General features: G+C 41.6%; 5 protein-coding genes across 13 annotated transcripts in view; 1 reads left to right on the top strand and 4 right to left on the bottom strand.

The window, feature by feature from the left end:
* LOC108883399 (alanine aminotransferase 2) overlaps positions 1-974 on the bottom strand; it is a 12,522-nt gene extending 11,548 nt beyond the window's left edge. Inside the window, exon 1 of the mRNA XM_051069982.1 lies at positions 173-974. The gene's annotated coding sequence lies outside the window, so the exon portion shown is untranslated. The remainder of the gene's footprint in view (positions 1-172) is intronic.
* Positions 1-15,995, top strand: part of LOC108883400 (SHANK-associated RH domain interacting protein) — a 23,359-nt gene extending 7,364 nt beyond the window's left edge. For 2 of the 8 annotated variants that reach the window (XM_051069984.1, XM_051069983.1), the window contains exon 9: positions 15,936-15,995. In XM_051069984.1, the coding sequence (XP_050925941.1) occupies positions 15,936-15,980 (45 nt within the window). In that variant the 3' untranslated portion in view covers positions 15,981-15,995. Of the gene's footprint in view, positions 1-10; positions 873-981; positions 1,781-2,043; positions 2,159-15,935 lie in introns of those variants that run through there. The other 6 variants (XM_051069987.1, XM_051069986.1, XM_051069985.1 and 3 more) reach the window with 3 other exon arrangements.
* Positions 1,421-6,622, bottom strand: gpaa1 (glycosylphosphatidylinositol anchor attachment 1). Of its 2 annotated transcripts, none has more exons than XM_018676477.2 (13): positions 6,497-6,622; positions 6,084-6,204; positions 5,355-5,534; positions 5,040-5,151; positions 4,761-4,905; positions 4,577-4,678; positions 4,218-4,414; positions 3,917-4,113; positions 3,638-3,791; positions 3,461-3,532; positions 3,172-3,368; positions 2,489-2,659; positions 1,421-2,397 (listed from the first exon to the last, which is right to left on the bottom strand). In XM_018676477.2, the coding sequence occupies exons 2-13, from the start codon at positions 6,155-6,157 to the stop codon at positions 2,154-2,156; spliced, it is 1,845 nt and encodes a 614-aa protein (XP_018531993.1). In that variant the 5' UTR covers positions 6,158-6,204; positions 6,497-6,622; the 3' UTR covers positions 1,421-2,153. The 2 variants fall into 2 exon arrangements, with proteins under 2 accessions (XP_018531993.1, XP_018531994.1); XM_018676478.2 differs by having other exon boundaries at positions 3,172-3,365.
* Positions 7,111-8,883, bottom strand: exosc4 (exosome component 4). Its single transcript, XM_018676491.2, has 3 exons — positions 8,662-8,883; positions 7,697-7,903; positions 7,111-7,601 (listed from the first exon to the last, which is right to left on the bottom strand). Exons 1-3 carry the CDS (start codon positions 8,830-8,832, stop codon positions 7,242-7,244), a joined length of 738 nt encoding a protein of 245 aa, XP_018532007.1. The 5' UTR covers positions 8,833-8,883; the 3' UTR covers positions 7,111-7,241.
* prkacbb (protein kinase, cAMP-dependent, catalytic, beta b) lies at positions 9,387-20,041 on the bottom strand. The gene is made up of 10 exons (XM_018676490.2): positions 19,667-20,041; positions 15,738-15,799; positions 15,531-15,659; positions 15,237-15,335; positions 15,043-15,125; positions 14,713-14,839; positions 14,521-14,616; positions 13,372-13,494; positions 13,046-13,210; positions 9,387-10,966 (listed from the first exon to the last, which is right to left on the bottom strand). The coding sequence occupies exons 1-10, from the start codon at positions 19,710-19,712 to the stop codon at positions 10,841-10,843; spliced, it is 1,056 nt and encodes a 351-aa protein (XP_018532006.1). The 5' UTR covers positions 19,713-20,041; the 3' UTR covers positions 9,387-10,840.

Raw genomic sequence — 20,041 nt, 5'->3', positions numbered from 1 at the left:
TCTCCCAAAGGAGAAAGGAAGGAGAGAGGACCGGGGAGAGTCTGGTTTAAGCAGCAGCTGACTGCCCATCCTCACAGTCTGGCTGCAATTTCTCATTCACACACACACACACACACACACACACAGAGTGAGGATGCTACATCTGCCACATACATGTTGACAAAATACTCACATCAAGACTGTCAAGTGCACTGAGGGTTCTCTGACAGCAGGCTGGCTGCTGAAGACTAGGCCGTTTGAAGCAACTGTAGCATGACGCAGCGGCTCAGATGACGGTCGAGGCTCAGGCGACGAACTGCAGTGTCAGATTTGACCGGTTTATATTGACACGACATGACCATGACATACATCTGAATTTGGCCAGACCTTTCTTATTTATTTTACACGGTGGGTGGGGGTGTGTGGTGCAAACAACACAGACGGCCTAATATTTATTTTAGGGGAGAGAGAAGTGATGCAAGTTCTTTGCATTCAGTTGCAGCCGAAGTCGGGGGAATGTTGTACTTTCAGTTTCTGCCAACTGTGAAGTGAGAGGAAAGTTGAAGCCTTGTGCAATACCCTGTTCTGTTCAAGTATGTCATCTGTTGGTGCCAAAGTAAGTTAGGAAATGTAAAAAAAAAAAAAAGAAAGCCATGGAGAATGAACAGGAATGTCGTGTTTACAGGGTTGTCAAGTGCTTTTATTTTTTTATAACATTGTATTAAGTGTATTATTTTTAACAAGACGCATTGACTGATTGATGTACATTTTAGCAGTTGATCTAATTTTACTCGATCCCCTCTGAGCTGTGACGGCAATGGAATGATCTGTTTTCAGTTCATAATACTGCAAAAATTTGCATTAGCTGAATAAACATAATGGAACTGAACAAATCCTGTTTTTCCATCTATTGGTCTATTTTTCAAAGATGCACTGATTGTTTTGTAGCTTTAGGCGTTCAGTGCAAACATTAATTTGCTATTTTGTTTTTTGCCTTGCTAGCGACGTGTTGGTTGATCCACCGCTGGAGTCTGAGGTCTAGCAACATCTCAACAACTATTTGATGGTTTGCCAGGAAATTTAGTTCATTCATGGGTCCCTGACAGTGTCACTTAAGGACTTAAGTGTTCCCCTTACTTTTCCTCAAGTCCACCAGCAGGTTGACATTTTTGTATTTCAGTGAAATCTCTTTCAATTTTTCAGGGATTGCCACGGCATCATGGTACCCTGAGGACAAATTCATTAGACTTTGATGACCCCCATCTCTATCTTTTCCTCTCATGCCACCATCATATCTTGTTAAATATCTACTAGACTGATGATGTAGACATGCGTAGTTCCTAGATTACTTATCTTATTTGCCTCTAGCACCAACGTGAGGTTAATGTTAACAGGATTTTGTAATCTCAGTACAGAAATGTCACGCTCCAAACGTGGGAACTAAACTTTTTACCAGTCTTTTATTTTGGCATTTATAAATATAAAATAAACAAGTTTCAAACAAAGCTATCAAAACAAGTATAAAAATATTAGATGTATTAATGGCTTGTTCAACAGATAGGTGTATAAACGTCTTAAAGGAAGTAGACGGTTTAACCAACCAATTGGTTTCTTCTGTTTCACCACTTTTTACTTTTTAGAATAAACCATATTGGTACTGTCTAAACCTTTCCATCATTACAGTGCTGCCTGGTAAAAGGAAATTCAACATAAAAAAACAGTGCAGTATTTTTCTTTATGTACCACAAACAAAAATATTTAGAAAAAAATTCTTACACCAAATTCTTTTTTTTCTTTTTTTTTAAACAGAAAGCAACCCAACAATAACATTCCTCATTACTTGTAAAAAGATCGTCCCCTCTGCCACTATATGTAAGTGAGATGTTTAGTAAGATACAGTCAATTCTGCTTAGTTTGTAAAAATGTCCTGCTTCATCTCCAGTGTTTTAAGAATGAAATACTTGGAGTTGATACTGAAATATCAACAAAATGTCCAAAAAGAGGGAGTCACTGCTCTTTTTCCAAGTAAACAATAGCTATTCCTCTTCTTTCCAATCTCTCCAGTTGATATAACTGTCATTCTTCATATTCCCACCTGCTGATGACAAACCTGAGAACGCCCCAGTGGACTTTTCTCCCTGTGAAAGCCTTCAGTGGTCCTGCGTGACTGGCATCTACTTCCAGAAGAGGATATTCCAGAAAAGCAGCCAGCAAGGATAGACCAGCAGGGCTATGAGTGGGTAGACCAGAGAGCCGTACAGGAAGTGGTCCAGGATGCCCTGCGAGATGACTGACAGGTAGAGCAGCCAGCCGTCCTGGAAGCTGACCGGCATCTCCTGTAGCTCTTGGAAAAAAAAGACGGAAAATAGGAGCGTGCAGGCTGGGCTGAGGATGACCAAGATGAAGGCTGACAGAACCCTAAGGGGAGAAGGAGAAGAGAGTTCAGTTTTACTTCCATATGTCAGTACAGAGAGCTACAACTCTGTAAACATCTGTGTGCGTGTCTTACTTTGGGATGTGGGGTGTGACGAAGGCCGCTACGGGCACCAGGGTGAGAGCCAGGATGAAGCCCAGGGAGAAATTGATGAGGGCGGTGCAACCCAGCAGCACAGCCAAGTACAACACCGCCACCAGCTTCAGCACTCTCCAGCCCTGCTCTGTCCCCTCACCTGACAGGAATCTGCAACACACAACACAACAAACAGCTCAATGTCTTGTATCACGGTGCCCTTGAAGTTGCACAAGTTTCCCACTGTCTCAACTAAAGTGTTCTTTGGTCATTTTCAGCTGCTCAGATAAGGGTCAATTAGATTTTGAACTTGTGACATGAGGTGTGGGAATCATTTTAAAGCACATCACCCTTTATAAGCCAGTAAAAAACTAAACATGTAAGAAGATGTGTAAGAAAAAACAGAGAAGTTTCAAATAAAATCTGGCCACAAACTGTATCAACACTGAGGTTACACACAGGTTACATGAGGTTATAAAGGTAACTTAAATGTGCATGTGTCTGTGGACTCTGTCAAGTTTCAGTTTTCTACTTTGAGACTGTACTGAAATCACTCTCTGCAGAGTTAGCTTGGAATATTGTATCTCTTGGCATATGATACAGTCTTTAAGATCAGCAAAAGCATATTTAAACTGTACAAAAAGAAAAAGAATTGGAAGGGTGCTGCAGGTGTCAATAGCTACCTGTGTGTGTTATGAGGCAAAGCCAGCCCTGCCGTGTAAACAGCAATAGCTGTCAGGACCACGGCCTCAGTCTCAGACACCGGGAAGTGTTCAACAGCCATCTCCTGAAAACGGATTGGCAGCGTGTACAGAGCTACTCCAGTCAGGTGGCTGATCACCAGGGGAGTCAACACAGACAGCACTCCTGGACTGGACTGCTGGGAAGAAACATATTTTATTAAAAGTGGTGAATTACCAATGCAAGCAGAATAAATACTTAAATACCTGCCTGTAAATATGTGCGTCTCACCTGCTCAATGTCAGCGACTCCATCTTCTGTTCTTGTCGGTGGAGTCGCAAGTTGGACCCACAGGTCTAAGGCCTGTAGCACTGTCAAGGTATAATCTGACAATAAAGCATATCAACATACCTCTGACAAGTGATCTAACCCTATCAAACAGTAAATTACATAATTCTGAAAGGATACACGAAGCAGCAGGATGACGGTGAGCAGGCCAAAAGCAGGCATGTAGTAACCAATGGAGACAAAATGAGAGAGTGATGGCATGAGGTAGAAGAAGTAGGACTGGTGCAGACGCTCCAGGAGATTATTCAGCTTACGATACATTCCTTCCAGGAGCCTATTGGATATTCATACGGACAAAAACAGCAGTAATCAGTTTATAAAAAGTGTGATCTATAAAATAAAGCACATATATACATTAAACCTAAACACAAGTAAAAATCAGTGGACCCTTGCTCTGACCTGCCAATGGTGGTAGCATCAGTCTTGTACTGGCGGAAGCTGTTGATGCCTTTGATGGTGGCGGCCTCGATGTGGTAGCGCAGGAACAGGCCGTGGTCCCCCCAGGGCCGCCCACTGGCCTGCTTCATCACCATCAGCATCATGGTCTGGACTGCATGGCTGTAGCCAGACACACTGTCCCAGTCATTCCTCTGCAGCTATAGAAACAGATAGAAGCTAAATATGACCTATCCTACGTTGCAGTAATCACTAAAACATGAGAAAAGAGAATGAGTGCCAATAAGTGTCAACAAGACTTTACCTTGCCCTGGATGGTACAAAGGACTCCTATCTTCTGGCAGAAGGCATAGAAGAGGTTGGCCAAATCCAGGTTGGGTAACTGGCCGTTAAGGCCTTCCAGTACCAGGTCCAAACTGGTGATGACATCACTACTGAGCTCCAGGGACAGAGCTGCCTGGATTGAACCACCACGGCCCTGCAGCGGAGACCAGTCCATACCTGGATGAACCATTACAATAGGTGTTGCAGAAGAGAAATTCACTGTTTTTGTTTTTATTCAGGTCTGAAAGAAAGTGGTTGAATGATGTTGACTCTCAAAGTGAATGAAGACTTAAATATTTTTAAGGATATTTGTTGATATAATTTGTGACTGGTGATCACCTGTAGTATTGGTGTGGTGGTAGCCCTCCAGCCAGGCCTGCATACCAATCAGATCATGCTCGTTCACGAGGAAAATGATGTCCTTGGCCCAGTAAATCTGATCTGTTTAGGAAAACAGCAGCCATTAAACAGAGACATGTAAATGCAGGTATACTGTGGTGGAGGTAGTGGGAGCTATACTCACTCCTGAAGTACTGTGCCAAACCAAGCAGCAGTCCCACAGCCTGGTTGTTATCACCTGGGCTGCAGGGAGCGCTCAGCACCAGGGCCTCAGTCCGTGGAGCCCTAGGGGCCCGAAGGATCCCATATACATTTGTGCCTTTCACCATCTGAAGGGATGGTGAGAGATGAAGTAGAGAAACAGAATATGTACAAAAATAGCATTAAAACCAGTCTCTTGCCAAGATCAGAAAAGTGAAGAGAAACATCCAAAAATGTAACAAGTCTCCCATCACAAACTCACATATCTCTCTTTGTTTTCGTCAGGAAAGGGAAGAGTGCGAGAGAAGCTCTGGGTAAACACTTCTAGACCTCTAGCCTGCATGGTCTTCACCAGCCAATCCACAGGCATCCCACTGCAGAGAAACAACTGGTCACACTACAGCACAGATTTAAGGCATTAGAGCAAATGCTATAAGGCCTAGTGTAACAGCTTATGTCAGAAAACACATCAGGAAAATTTTCAGATCCTGTGACACTGACAAGACTTAGCATTGCAATTTTCACAACTGACTTTTTCTCATTATAGCCCTTATATTTAAGCTACCATGTTACTTACCCTACTTTCTTCTTATGAGCTGCAAACTCCCTGCCAGTGGCCAGCGCCCTCTCCCCTGCTGGAAACCGCTCCTCCACCATGGTAGACCCCATAGCATTCTCTGACATGTATGTCCGCAAAGTGAATGGCTCAAAAGCTAAACCCATGAACCAGGCCACACCCGCCATGTAGCAGACCAAGCTGTGATAGAGACATGGAAGTGATGGAGGTCATATACACACACAGGTGCAGCATGTATATTGCAACAAAATACCAAACAGACATCAAAAAAGGAGTCATTTGATAGGTCACTAGCATATCAATCTTTCACCAACTAGAAACCATGGATGGATTAGCAGACAATAGGCCCCCAGCCCCTCCTCCATAGAAGAAAGGCAGCAAGACAGAAAGACACAAAGCAACTCCAAGTGATGCATTTGTGTAGTCAATTTTCATCTTTTTGTGGTCTTTTTTTAATCACTTTGAGGTAATTTTTCCTCTTTGTTGTCATTTTGTGCCTCTTTTTGTCTGCTTCCCATCTTTTTGTAGCACCTTTCAGTCTCTTTGTGGTATTTTTTTTGTCTCAGTTATCCGGTTTAAATCTTGTTGTGGTCTTTTTGCATCTCTTTGTAGTCGTGTGACTGACTTGCCAATAAGAAGTGTCATCACTTAAAACAAAAGGCTCTGGCCTCTTGGGCCTCTGGGCCTGTGCAGGAGTCGCTGCATGCTAAAGATGAACAAATAACTCACCAGATTGGGGTATTCAGGCGGGTGAGCAGGCTGATCAAAGCCCGTCTTCTGTTTGGGTCAGACAGCAGTCCCATGTTGGTGTCAGCTGTAACACAATCCTGAAGCCTGGACACACTGGACCCTGAAGGCAGCACACACACGGTCACTGTACCTACTACTTAAAATACGTGATTGTAGATTATTTTTCACTGTTACGGACGACAGTAAAGCAGGATATCATGAGTTTTTTGGCTCTTCTGCCGCTCACTTTCTCAACATATATAGATAGCTGTGGTTAGCCCTCTGTTAGCTAGCGGGCTAACGTCGCAGGACGATAAAACGTTTAAACCGCTGCCCTCTGCGAAGGCGAGATACATTTTAACAGCTCAGTGGTTCGTTTTTCAATATTTTGCATGATATGTATGAAGACAAACCTTTTTCCAGTGTAAAGCCGGTTACATCCACCTGCAGAGGTGGAGCTCATTCACAGCAGCCTCTGCTAAACGTTTTCAATTTCCTTGTTCCTGCGGGAACAGTAGGGTGGCGGACTGACTTCCGGTTCAGAGACAAAATAAAATGTTGGAAACATACATTTGAAAAATCGTATGAGTTTGAGTTACAGATGGAAAATCGAGAAATCTGCATTTCTGTTTGTCAATTTAATATATTAAATAGAACTTGTATGTGTGCTGTTTAATATCTCTGATCTAAAACAAACAGCTTCACAAAACACTGAAAACTTTTTCTGACATTAGTATTTCTAAAAAGCAATCATTCATTTGGAGGCAATAGTCTTTTGCTTTATTTTTCTTTTGTCTTGGCATTTTTGGTTTGAGGTTAGATTGAGATCTGGATTCTGGACATTTCGGAAAGCACAAAAACATTTCAGATTTCAGAAAGGGTGGGACGGCACTTCTTGTTTGTGATTGGACAGACCCCATGTCAATAGAATGTTGGCGTCTGACGTCAACAAAATGCAACTGAGGACAGTGTGTTTCAGCGCATAGGAAGGCTATGCTAAGTTCAAAAAACTGTGTCTCTCCCCGTCTTTTGCTGTGTCACATATTTATTGCTAGTTTCACCACATATATACAAAGGTACACAGTAAATGCTATAAATGCGTGGGAAAAAAACGCAAACAAGATTCTCCATCAGCCCGCCCCCTCCCCAGTCCCTGCGTCACTCTCCAGTGAGCACTGACACTTCTTGGAGATGTTGTCGCACCACCTCATCCAGCACCTTGCTCACACCTTTACAGGCTGTCATGGCAGCTTCAATCAGAGTCTCTAGGTGATCCTGATGCAGTCTGGCATCCATCTGCAGCAGAGCGATCTGTCCACCCCGGGGCAGCAGCGCTAAGGCCAGAGAGCTCACTCCCCCACTTTCCTCTGCGTAGCAAAGGTCAGCGAGGGGCGTCTCGTCCACAAACCCGACGGTACAGGCGCACACGTAGTCCCGCATGGGGATGCCGGCGTCAATCACCGCCAAAGTGGCGGCGTTCACACACACGCTGTAGTTCCCTCCATCTGACTGCAGAATCTGATTGGAAGCAAACGTTTTCATGTACTTCACACTGAGAAAATAACAATAAGTAAATCTAACCCAGGTCTCCCTATCAGGCAGCATTTACTGACCTTGACATAGATGTCTATCTGAGACCGCGGGTACAGCTGGGTCATCACAGCAGCCTCAAACGTCTGTTTGAGGTGGAGGCTCATCTCGGTGGACTTGCGATCCCCGTGGGGTCTCCTCTTCCTCTCTGCCGTGCTGAATGTGGCCATGCTGTACTGACAGTTGATGACAGCCCGATCGTGAAGAGTCCGACTACGTGAACCTCGCATCTAGGGGTGACAAACACAAACATTACAGCCCTTTGTTATTTATGTGCTGTTCTTAAATAGCATTACTGAGGTACAATTAACACACATTTCTGTATAGACTGCATGGTCAAATGCGTGTGGACACCCAAACATTATACCCATCTGTGATGCATGAGCATTAATCTGTTGCTACACCAGCCTCCGCTCTTTTAGGGAGGCTTTGGAAAACTTGGCTGCAGGGATTTGCTCCCATGAGAGCATTAGTTGGGTCGGGCACTGATGCTCGGTGGTAAGGCCGGGCTTCAGTGTTCCAGTTTACCCCAGAGGTGTTGGATGGTGTTGAGTTCAAAGGGCTCTGTGCCTTCCCAGACTTCCCCACAAAGCTGGAGGGAAATGTCATTGCGTGCTAAAGCACAATAGTGTCCACAGACTTTTGACAAAACAGTAAGTGGTCAGACCAGTGAGTTAACATGTCATTTATTTCGGGATCTGTTATTAGACTGATCATAAAATGTATGTTTGGGGGTCATCCTGATTTGCTCAGAGATAAACTGGGCTGTTCAACTTGAATAACATTCCGTGCTCATGTGGATCATGGATAAACAAACATGCAAACAACACAGCCCTCCCCTATGCGTCTGTTTCAAACGGATGAGTTACATTTTGCAAAAGTTTACAAACATTAGTGATGGCAGCTGTGGTGCTCATGTGCTAAATAAACATATCTACTTATGTGTTTTAACTGTTGGCTAGCCCACTCCTCCATCCGTGCCACTTACTTCATGTGGACCGTACACCACAGCCAGAGCTTTGGTGTTTCCCTGCTCCAGATACGCGGAACCGTCCGCCTGAGCGAACACACCCATGCGAGCCTGGACTTTCCGCAGCTCGGTGGCTTTTCGTCCGTCTAAACGGTATCCCTGATCAGACAGAAGCTCCAAGCCCGCCATGTTTCCGCTTAACTTGGAGTGGACGGCAACGCAACGCCCCACGTGTCTGTCGCTGTACTACATTACCCACACGCCTTCTGGCTGCAAAGGCTATGGCAAAGCCGAAGGTTCAAAAATGCAAAATTCGGATTAGTAGTTGAAACGCTAATACAGTGCTGTTCTCGCACCTAATTAATATCTATCTGTATGTATTATTAAGGATTTTACTTCACCCTTTTCCATTTACTGTAGTCGCATTGTATAACATTGTATAAGAGAGTTAAACAAAAGGAGAAAAAAATCTGAAATATAAAAATCTCAAATAAAATGCTAATTTGTCTTGACACTTTTTTTGGTCAAAATGTAATTATCTGTCAGTTAATTTGTCAAAAAAATCTTGGACTCGTTGGGTCACCCATGAACCTGCAAGAAAGAAGTTAAACCTTGCATCTATCACATTCATGAACTAGTCAACGATATTCAAACCTTGTGATACAAACTTTATGGATATATGCCAGTGAAATTGATGACACAGTGGTAAATATCACAATGGAAGGAGAGTTGCACAACTTCAACACTTTTAAAAATAAAATTTATTAGCATCTCTAATGTGTATAAATAAAAACATATATGAAACAATGCATATACGTATAATGTAATGAGCTTAACAATAACAGGGTTACATGTGATACAAAGGAGCAGTCTTTATTTTAGCCAGTGTATTGTGAGGAAAACTGTACCTTGAAATCAAGCTTTCAAATATGCATACCTATAAGTTGTAAATCTACATTCTTTGACAAGAATGAAACAACATAATCTGTTCAGGGGTTGGTAACAGGGAGAATATTGCAAATTGCAGTTTTGCTTTCCCGTTTAAGATTTTAAAACATCTTTGATTTAATACATTATAAATTCTGTACTTTTTTAAAGGTATCACTAACAATTTTGAGGCACAAAGCCGCCAAAACTATTCACACTGACCTTTCTCAACTTTACATTACACTCAATAAAAACCCTAAGAAGGATTTCACCTCACCCCTTTTTCCATTTACTGAAGTCACATTGTTCCACAGACTCATAACAATAGGTCTTTATAAGCAGACCTGAAATCTAGGGACAATATGACTAAAACGTTAGACACCGTGACAAAAAAACAAAAAACAAACAAAAAAAGAGTAACATACACCAAATGACAAAATTTGGATGTAACTAACAGATCCAAAAGGATCAAACAAATGACTGGATTTGCATTTTTACTAATGTTACAAAGTTTGTCATTTTCTGCGATGGCTTGCTGTGCCTGGGTCAGAATACCAAGAAGACAGTGAGTGGCTGGTTTTTTGGGGGTGGGGTCATCTGAGGACTTGGCTCTCTAAGGCAGAAAAAGCAAAGAAAGGAAAGGACCTCTCTTCTTGTGTCACCCAATGTTTTCTATTTGGTCATGCTTCAAACACCTGACGTGTTCAAATGTCTTACAAAACTGACAGATATGCACATAGGACGAATACTACCTCTGAAAGCTGGCCAGTACTTTGAAATAGCCAATGTGATGTGGACTTGTAACAGACCGTTAAATATACATTGCTGACGACTAGAGGGAATAACCCCTCGACCCACACAACTGTGTGTCAAACTGCCACAGACAGGTCAGTTACAATGTGTGGACTATCACTGGCCATTGTCTCAGGTTTTCCTCACAAATTGAAAAATATCACATTTAAAAAGGGGGTAATAACATCCAAGACTAACTGCTTCAAAGTAAAAAAAAAAAAAAAAAAAAAAAGTGGGTAGGTACAAAAAAAAAAAAAAAAAAGTAAAAGAAAAGAGTGGTGTGTCTGCTTTAATACGCAGGTGTACGTGACAGTGAGAGGTTATCGGCACCCAAGGATCATGGCGACCTCATTCAGCCTTGTGGAATGAAGGGACTATGTAGTAGATCTGAAAAACGATGGTCTCTGCTCCATCCCAAGTCTTTAGAAGAGTGCAAAGATCCCCTTATTTTTCCCTGATATATCCATGTTCCCGTGTCCTAAAACTCTGCAAACTCTTTTCCGCATTTTTCCGTTAAAGAAACACGGATTTCCTCCTCCTCGTAGTCATCAAAGTTGCTGGTGTCCCCTGGGCCTCTGCACTTTGGTATGAACGGGGCTTCCACCTGCAGGAATGAGAGAGATGCGTATTTTAACCAGCAGGATTTATATTTATGTCTACGCTGTCAGTCAGAAAAACAACAAGAGACAGAGGAAAGGGAAGCTGTTATTTCTCTGAGGAAAAGCAGACTGTCTTACAGAGAAATTGTCAAAAAGCTTCACATTTCTTCTCTGTCAAAATGCATCTAAGAACTGATCAGAAAAGACAGAGCAGACCGACTGTGTGTTAAGTAGCATCAGTTATGCTAAATTCCACTGAATGATGACAGCTGAAGGAGTCAGTATACTTTAAATGAAGTGTCTCTCAGATGATCAGTTGTGAAACCATCTCCCTCCGCTGCTTCTCTGATGTCGGGATTCAAGGGTTTGGGTCCAACAATTTTTGTACGTTTTTCAAAAGCCGATAATGGTGCCCACTTCACACAACAAGGTGAGACCGTATGCAGAGGTAGAACATTTCTCTAAAGCCTTCTTTCCTTTAACACCAACTACCATCATAACTTTGTGTGTATAACCAAGTGCAACACCATGACTTCCTTTGAAGAGAGTGTGCTTGAAAACGTGCAACTTCCCTCGTCTCTTCCGACAGCAGGCTTTTCCCACCTTTGACTGTTGCCATCCAGAACCGCTAGAACACTTGTGCCTTTAGATATGGTCGGACAACACTTTGTACACTTTCAAGTTCACCTAAGGCATAGCCCAGCAATAAAAAGTACCTTTTATCATGGATTTTGTTTTGCGCATGACTATTAACCTTGATGTTAGCATCTTTATCAATAAATGTCAGTGTCACTTCTGTTTTCCTGGTTAGATTACACTTCCTATCTTTTCAAGGATGTACCCATTTCACAGTAACCTACATGTTCTTTGAGGCTAAAGCTTGACATGACACAAATGTGATGGTGTACCATTTCTTCAAAGTTGTCAGTCCACTTCCCTCAACTCTGTATTTAGTAAACATACAGCATGTGTGGCTGGTAGAGAAGAGACGATGACGGTTGGGAGATACAGAAAGAAGATGATGATAACTACAGCTGGGATTCAAAGGCACACAGGGATTTGTTTGTGTGCACATCACGCTACCCTGAAAATTTCACTCATTGTAGAAATGTAGAAATCAAATATAATCCAATTGATCTGATAATTTCATCTACACAGATCGTGACTTTCTATCTTTTTTTCATTCACATTTCATTCATTAAGAAAAGAATCATATTATCTGGAAAAGTTTAAATGCAAAAGAAACAAATTGCCTTTTGCAACTACCCTGCAGCAAAATACTACATTCAAACACTGTCACAGAGCAGGATTTAACAAGTAAACAAATCACCTTCAATGACTGTAAATAGACAAGGAAAAAAAACATGGCTTCGTGACTTGTGTGTCTAATCTAGCTAACTTGCTCTGCTTTTTTGGGAATACTTTCTTCACCACAGAATATCACTAGGTTTTGTCTTGTGGAAGCAGACATTTTGCAACCAGTGACTACTGTAAATCATGGAGGCAACAATAAAACAGGGGAGAACATAAAAAGTAAATTAAAATGGTGATCTTGTAAAAAAAAAAAAATCACAAGAAGCAGACTCAGATTCGCAGATGCATTTAAGAAAAAACAAGAACCAGTCTAAAGTTCATAGTTAAGCAGAGCATGATTGTACGAGAACTGAGATTAACCAGAATCAACAGATCAATAGGATTCAAGCCAGAGCTTAATATCTGCTTTGTTAATCGAAATACTCCATTATCATTGTCCTCCCTGCAAAATGGAATGTGACACTGATACCTCACAGCCAACAATGGAGCTGGGTGACTTCCAAGTGAGGAAAAAAAAACCCATAACACTCTTGACTGGCTGGTTGTGAAATGAATGAATGAATGAAAATAAAGACCTGTAAAATAAATTTGATGAACAGCCCTCAGATAACTTTCTGGAAACAAAACAGTGTAAAATAATACTGTTGCAGCATCATAGCTGGGAATTTTACAACTAGCAAAAAATCAATGTGAACAAATCAATATCTAATTAACTTGCTTTTTACAGTGTCACCGTTTGGTGTAACTACAAAATGCATTTGGTGTCTTGCCTTTCTCTCGTAGATTGCGATCCAGTCTGTTGTGGCGAACCATTTGTGGCCCTTAATGTCGTTGACTCCATTCTTCAGGTTGCCGTATCGTTTGGTCAAGTCCACCTGCAGCAGGTTTCTCAACAGGTCCTTTAAGTCGGAGCTGAAGTGGGAGGGGAATCGGACCTAGAAATAAGGAGGAGGAACTTTTTAGGCTTTTCTGTTTTTCAGCTTTTTCTGACTTTTCGGTTTAAAGGTGATTCTCAAACTACAGGTGGAGAGCATGTTTCAAATTAAAGGGCTTTTTCTTCTTCATGTGGAAATTCCTGAAACAAACACCTGCTTACCTTTCCAGACACTATCTTCTCATAGATCTGAATAGGTTGATCTGCGAAGAATGGAGGGTAGCCAGCTGCCATTTCATAGATGAGAACTCCGAGGGCCCACCAGTCCACAGCTTTGTTATAGCCCTAAAACAGTCAGATACAGTTACAAGAGGTTCCTTAGGCCACAACAAATTGGAAGGTAAATGGTTGTCGGCATAGAGCCTCATATCCACCCTCTGATGATAACATTTATGTCACATGTGCAGAGAGTCTAACACTAGCTTTATTAAGACATCTTCTAAATTTAAGAGGGAACTTCCAAATGTGTCCTACAGCCCCAGCTGCACTGTATGATAACATTATAATAGGGAGATATTCTTTGTTTTCTCACTCTTTGCATTAAAATGCCTATTTTTCCATACTGTATAATTTCACTGCAATGTACAGTAAGAAAATGTCACACAAGACTGCATATGACAATACTCATTTCTGTCTACATACAGCCCATTTGGTAAAAGACAATATCTGAGATACAATGCATTTAAGATACTTTCATAGGCTGTTGTAATTTACATTTTTGTTACACCAATTTTTTGCCTCAACCCAAGTGATTTTCTATGTTTTTCTAAACTCAAATGTAGTTCTGAGTTTCTAGTAAATAGAGCTGTTGCAATAGCAAAGTTTCAGTTTTTTCCAGTTGATACAAATTTAAGAGTTGTAGCCCTTGCACAACCACACATCATATCTCTTTGCTGCATTGCACTGTGGTCTACTGAGGCTTCTGAAAGTGAAAAAGTTGGTATCTCTTCCTCTGGTATATATTTCCTCTTGAGGATTGTTCCGCAGTGAGAGTGGTTAGTATAAAAAGGAAACCCAACTTTTACTATGGATGTTTTTAAGTAGCTTGACAATTGTTTTGCTTGAAAACGGATTTGCTTAAGGGCTGGATGATTGATGTTATCTACAAGGGAAAGAAAATTACTCAGCCAAATAACATCTTCCAAAAAATGCAAAGTGCAGTGTGCAATGTGCAATGCAAAAACTAAAACAAGAGTTTTAGGGTAGACTTTTTGTTTCATTGCAGGGAAAGGAAAGTGAACACTCTGACATTTGTGTGTTGACAATGAACATTTGTCCATCTGAAACAAAAACCCCCCAGAAACTCCATACTTTGCTGAGGATGATCTCTGGCGCCAGGTACTCTGGTGTCCCACACAACGTCCAGGTCCTGCCTTTTACCCTCTTGGCAAATCCAAAGTCTGTCACCTAGAAAACAGGAGCATGTATACCATACATGAGCAAAGTGTGGACATGTGAGACACAGCAGAGCATTACATATTCATTCGTTACGTTCTGGCTCACCTGAATGTAGCCGTGGTGGTCAATGAGAAGGTTCTCGGGTTTCAGATCTCTGTATATGAGATCTAGTGAATGGAGGTACTCAAATGTCAGCACTATTTGGGCAGCATAAAACCGTGCGTGTGGTTCACTGGAAAGGCGGAAGAGACAGAGGTGTCCACAGTCAGAAAAAAACAAACAAGAAAAAAAATATGCAATCTCAAAAACCTATCAATGTTTGCTCTTGGATCAAAAGAGCAGGAAATAAATGATTACATCAAAGAGGCATTGCACAAGAAGACTTTGCATATGTTATATGCAATACGTTGATCACTTTTGCAAAATGATACTCACCTGAACCTTCCAATTCGTCGTAAGTGTGAGAACATCTCTCCCCCTGGAACGTACTCCATCACCATGTACAAATTGGAGTTGTCCTAAACAAAAAAACAAAAAACCCCCAAAAAAGCTTAAACATTGCTGATAACCTAATGAAGGACTCTCAGTTACTACATTAAATAATTACATTAAATGATAGCACGCCGTACCTTAAACGCATACTCAAGTTTGACGAGAAAGGGGAAGCTCACGGCCTGTAATATCCTCTTCTCATTTAATGTGTGTTCTATTTGCTTGAGTTTCACCACCTGGCAGATAAAAAGAGATAACATGAACTGATCAACAAATCGCACTTACACTAGCAACAGGAAGCTTTTATATATTTATTTTACTTCCCCTAGTAACCCTGGAATGCAACAAGAACAAGTTATCATGTCATTTTTAGGGTATTTGGCTGGATATATTAAATGGCACCAAACTTTTTGCTGCATGTTTCAACCGACCTTCTGCTTGTCCAGTATTTTCATGGCAAAGTATTGCTCTGTTCCTTTGTGTTTCACCAGCATGACTCTCCCAAATGAGCCGGTACCCAGGGTCTTTAATCTGTCAAAGTCATCTAGGCACGTTGTGCTCTGTGGAAACAACAATGTGTTAGCATACGATGAGGACGAAGCTATCATAAATGCTATGTTCAACTTCATAGTTCTGACCTGTGGCGGGCATTCCCATTTCTTTAAGAAGTCTTCTTTGGCTTTGGCTAGAAACTCTTTCACTAAAAAAGAGAAACAGTGCAGTAAGACACAGTTAGCCTATGCTTCTTTTTAGGCAGCACAGTTTGGGTTGTTAGTATAAAGACATTCAGGTTTTAGATGGAACTGGCAAAAAGACCAAATGCTAACTACTATAAGGAGAAAGGAAGAGATGTAGGAAATGGAAATCAAATTGCAAATTAATGGAGAAGAAAAAGGGGCAAAGACAACTCTCATCTGGATATAACTTAAATTAGAATATTAAAAATATCACATACTTTGTTCTAAAGGAAAGACAAAACACAAACACAAGACAACACCATTCAAGACAGGCAGACTAGTGATGCATGCCAAGACACTCAGTATGTTTTCTGTTTTAGTAGCTATATTTAAATGGGAAGGGGACCAGACCACAACACTTAAAAATTACGGGGTAGGTTTCTCTGGGCATCTTGTGCATCACTCAATACAGTTTGGGGAAAAGCTATAAAACACAGCATAAAAATGGTAAGCAGAGACAAACCACAGTATGGGAAACACAGCAGACAGCAGATATCCAGATTGAGAGAATGTGGATAATAAAAACAGACTCATTATCAAAGCACACAATAAAAGCAAGCACATCTAGCAAGTTTTCACAATGAGACCAATGCCATTCTGTCATTCTGGTCATCTTTTGGAGGAATGAGCATACCAAAAGTCTCTATTGATCACCAACGTTTTGCAGGAACAATCACCCACATGGATGGGATGATACGGAAGAGAAGACAGAGAGAAATATAGAGTTCATGTACACGACAACAAGTATAACACATCAACAAACATGGAGCATATGTAGTGAATCAAAGCAACAAGAATGAAAACAGAGTTGACATTCACCTGTGGAATTTAAACAGAGACTGACTGTCTACTGTGGTATTCGAAGAACAGGTGTACCAAAATGCCATGTAGTAGAAATTCAGTCGTGCATATTAGGTCAGATTGAAAAGATAATGATGCATACTAGAGGAAAAAAAAAACATTCAAAAATATTTTCTATGCTACAAAGCCTCTGAGTTTCTGTAAGCTTGTAATGAGGGATTTCTTTCTGCACCTGATTCTGGAAACTGAGATAAAATAATTTAAAACAGTTACAAGTTTAAGGGGCTGAGTTTTAAGAAGAGATACTGAATTACACTTAACAAAAAATAAATAAATAAATAAAAGAATTGGCTGTTTAATCAATTGGTTGGTTGGCACAAAAAGAATTAACTATTTTGATAACTGATTGAACTGATTTTTCAGAATGCCAAAACATGCCATGACAATTATTCTATTGATTATTTGTTCAAAAATATAGGGAAAAATGCCTATTACAATCTTCCAAAGTCTGATGCCTCACGTCTGACGTCCTCAAATGCCATGTTTAGTACAATCAACCATCCTAATCACAAATACATTTAATTTAGAATGACAGAAAAAAAAATTTGATTTTAGATGTTGATGTTAGAACCACCAAATGTTTCACATTTTTGCTTGAAACATGACTTAAACAATTAATAAATCATAAAATAGATGTTGATTAATTTTTCAATGCTCAACTGCTCAATGAACTCACTGTTTCAGCTCTAGTCTGACATTGTACAAGCCAAAACCTAGAGATTAACTGATAGAACATAACCTTCATGCTTATTTAGTATTCCCCATCCAATTACAGAAACTTTAAACGGTTGAAAAATATGAGCTCTTCTTGTACACACAAATGTCTCTTAAACATTTTGTACCTTGAGGGAAAAATAAATGGTCCAAAGCCAGCTCAGTTGGCCAACCCTGCCTGACAGCAATGCCAAAATCCAGACAAGCATAACATGGTTTAGTTATGTCGATCGGCCCTGTTACACTACAGTGTGAAACACAGTACATGGGCACAGTGAAATAAAATAGATGTCATGATGGCAACCGTTTAATCTCCCTGTGCAAGTGTGACCATCCTGGTGCTGTTCCAACTGATCCAGCTAATTGCAGCTATATAGAGTAAACACAAGTAGTCTAGTGTATAAACAACACTGTAGGTAACCAGGTCGTCTTGTCAGAGCGGCTACACTCCAGACAAATCTGCAGCTCAGGCCACAGTGTCAGCTTAAACAGGTTTAACAGTTAGCCACAGCCCAGGATCTCAGGATCATAGTTACACACATAAGAAATGCTTGGCAGTATGGCAACTATTGCTGATCTGATCATCTCTGTCTGCCCAAGTGTCTCTGGTTGGCACTGTTCACTGTGCCTGCCTGGTATCTCTCAACAGGTCAATAAATCTCAGAGGAGCGTTTTCACTGCATCATAAAGTGACGCTACTTTAAACAAACTGAGTGTGTAACTGAACACAGATGGTTCTCTGCAGGTTTTTAAGGATGTAAAAGTGCATGAAAGCAGTGGACAAAATTCAGTGTGTGTGTGTGTGTGTGTGACTGATTCTAAGCTATCAAATGCAACTGATTGTGCAAGGGAAAAAAAACAATAAACACCTACAGCTTTTATGTTTACAACCAGGAAAACAGGCATGATATGCTGCATGGGGTGCTCAATGATGACCAGCTGAACACATCAAAGTATACAAGCACAAAGTAACACTGGCCTAGGCCGAGTTACGTCAAACCTTTCAAAGCTTGTAATACCCCTTATCCTCTGACGAAGGTCTGATGACAAGCTGCTTCAGTCAATGACAAGCTGAGTGTGAGAAGTGAGCCTTGATAGACCTTTACCACGAGATTAGAAATGGGACCTCTAAATAAACATAAGTGACACAATTTGAGCGTTTGCATGAGTGTGCATGTGCATGCATATGCCCGGAAGACAGTAGTAGGTCCTGGTTTTATGAATGGAAAGAGGGCATTTGTCATTTCTTCACCATATTTGGTCAGGGTGCTGTACAGAGGGAAAGCTTTGTTTATGTAGCCAAGAATAAAATGTTAGCAGTGAAGCCCGAGGCAGAGGCAGTCCCACACTGCCTTCGAGTAAAATTTATTGCCTATTTATATCAATAACTCATGGGTTTGTAGTTTTGTTGCTGTAGATTTAGGATCACCAGCGCAAAGTTTCTGTCTGGCACAAGCTAGCTGTGCTGAGAGGAGGCTGCAGGGGAAAACATAACAGTAAGAGCCACGTCGTGATTGTTATAAGCTGAGGATGACACCACTGTAGAGATGATGAGGTGATGCTAGGGCTGGAGATTTTTTACCCATTATCCAAGGATTTAGATGGGAGGCGACTACACGCCAACGGCTAAACTGTACGTGTGTGCACAGGCCCTGAACAGGCTACCACCATCAAGAGGCAATGAAATGACAGGGGCCTTCTGAGGGCTAATCCCCCCCTCACAGCTAAAGTTAGCAGGCTAGCTGGTCATCAAGCTTGATCCCTTTCGTGCCCCAGTTGGCCGCGAGAACAACCTTTTAAACGTGTGAAATCGTCAATATGGGGGTGGGGGGGAATTTATCGATAAACATTAAACCCACAGCTCTGTGATATGCTTCAATAGCCTATTAACATTGTCAAGTCAATGCTCCCCTTCCCCACCCCCCATTTCAGCCAAGAAAACCACAACATCCACGGGGTCTTCATTCTGCTAGCCATGCCTTTAACTAATTTCTTGTGCAAAAAAAAGAAAACAACAACACAAATAAATGTTGTTTTCCGTCAACTAAACGGCGGAGTGTCTGCAGCGCTGGTGGTATAACTGTGCGGGGGATGACGGACGGACGGCCCTCCCCTGCCTTACTGTAGCTGCCAGATAGAACAGCGGTTAAGTGTCATAACTGGGTAGCTAGCTACTTTACGGAGACTTGTTAAGTGTCAAACGCCTAAATACAACATGAAACGCCGCTGAGGGCAAACAACAGCCAAGGACTCACCGCTCTCTAGCTCGTTGCCCTTCTTGGCGGTGGCAGCGTTCCCCATGGTGTGGAAGACACGGCGGTCGCTCCGACTGAGAAGGAGATGGCGGTGGCTATTGCTAACCCTTCCTACAGCTGATATTCCCGAGCTCTTTTTAGATAGGTAAACACAAATCGATTAATAAAAATATCCAGCCGAGTTCAAATGCAAGGGAATTCTTTTTACAGCCCGGTGTCCCTTCCAGCAGCCCCCCTCTCTCTCTCTCTCCCTCTGTCTCTCCCTCTCCTTCCCTCTAAAAGATTTCCGCTCTCTTTGCTAGTGGAGTACTGTCTGTGTCGTTGACATGAAGCTAGCGGTCACTTCTGTTTCTGACTGAGCTGCTGCTGCTGCCG

This window comes from Lates calcarifer, linkage group LG4, assembly GCF_001640805.2.
Source record: "Lates calcarifer isolate ASB-BC8 linkage group LG4, TLL_Latcal_v3, whole genome shotgun sequence".
In the NCBI taxonomy this organism is placed as follows: Eukaryota; Metazoa; Chordata; class Actinopteri; family Centropomidae; genus Lates; species Lates calcarifer.
This window is presented reverse-complemented; position numbering and strand designations above follow the sequence as displayed.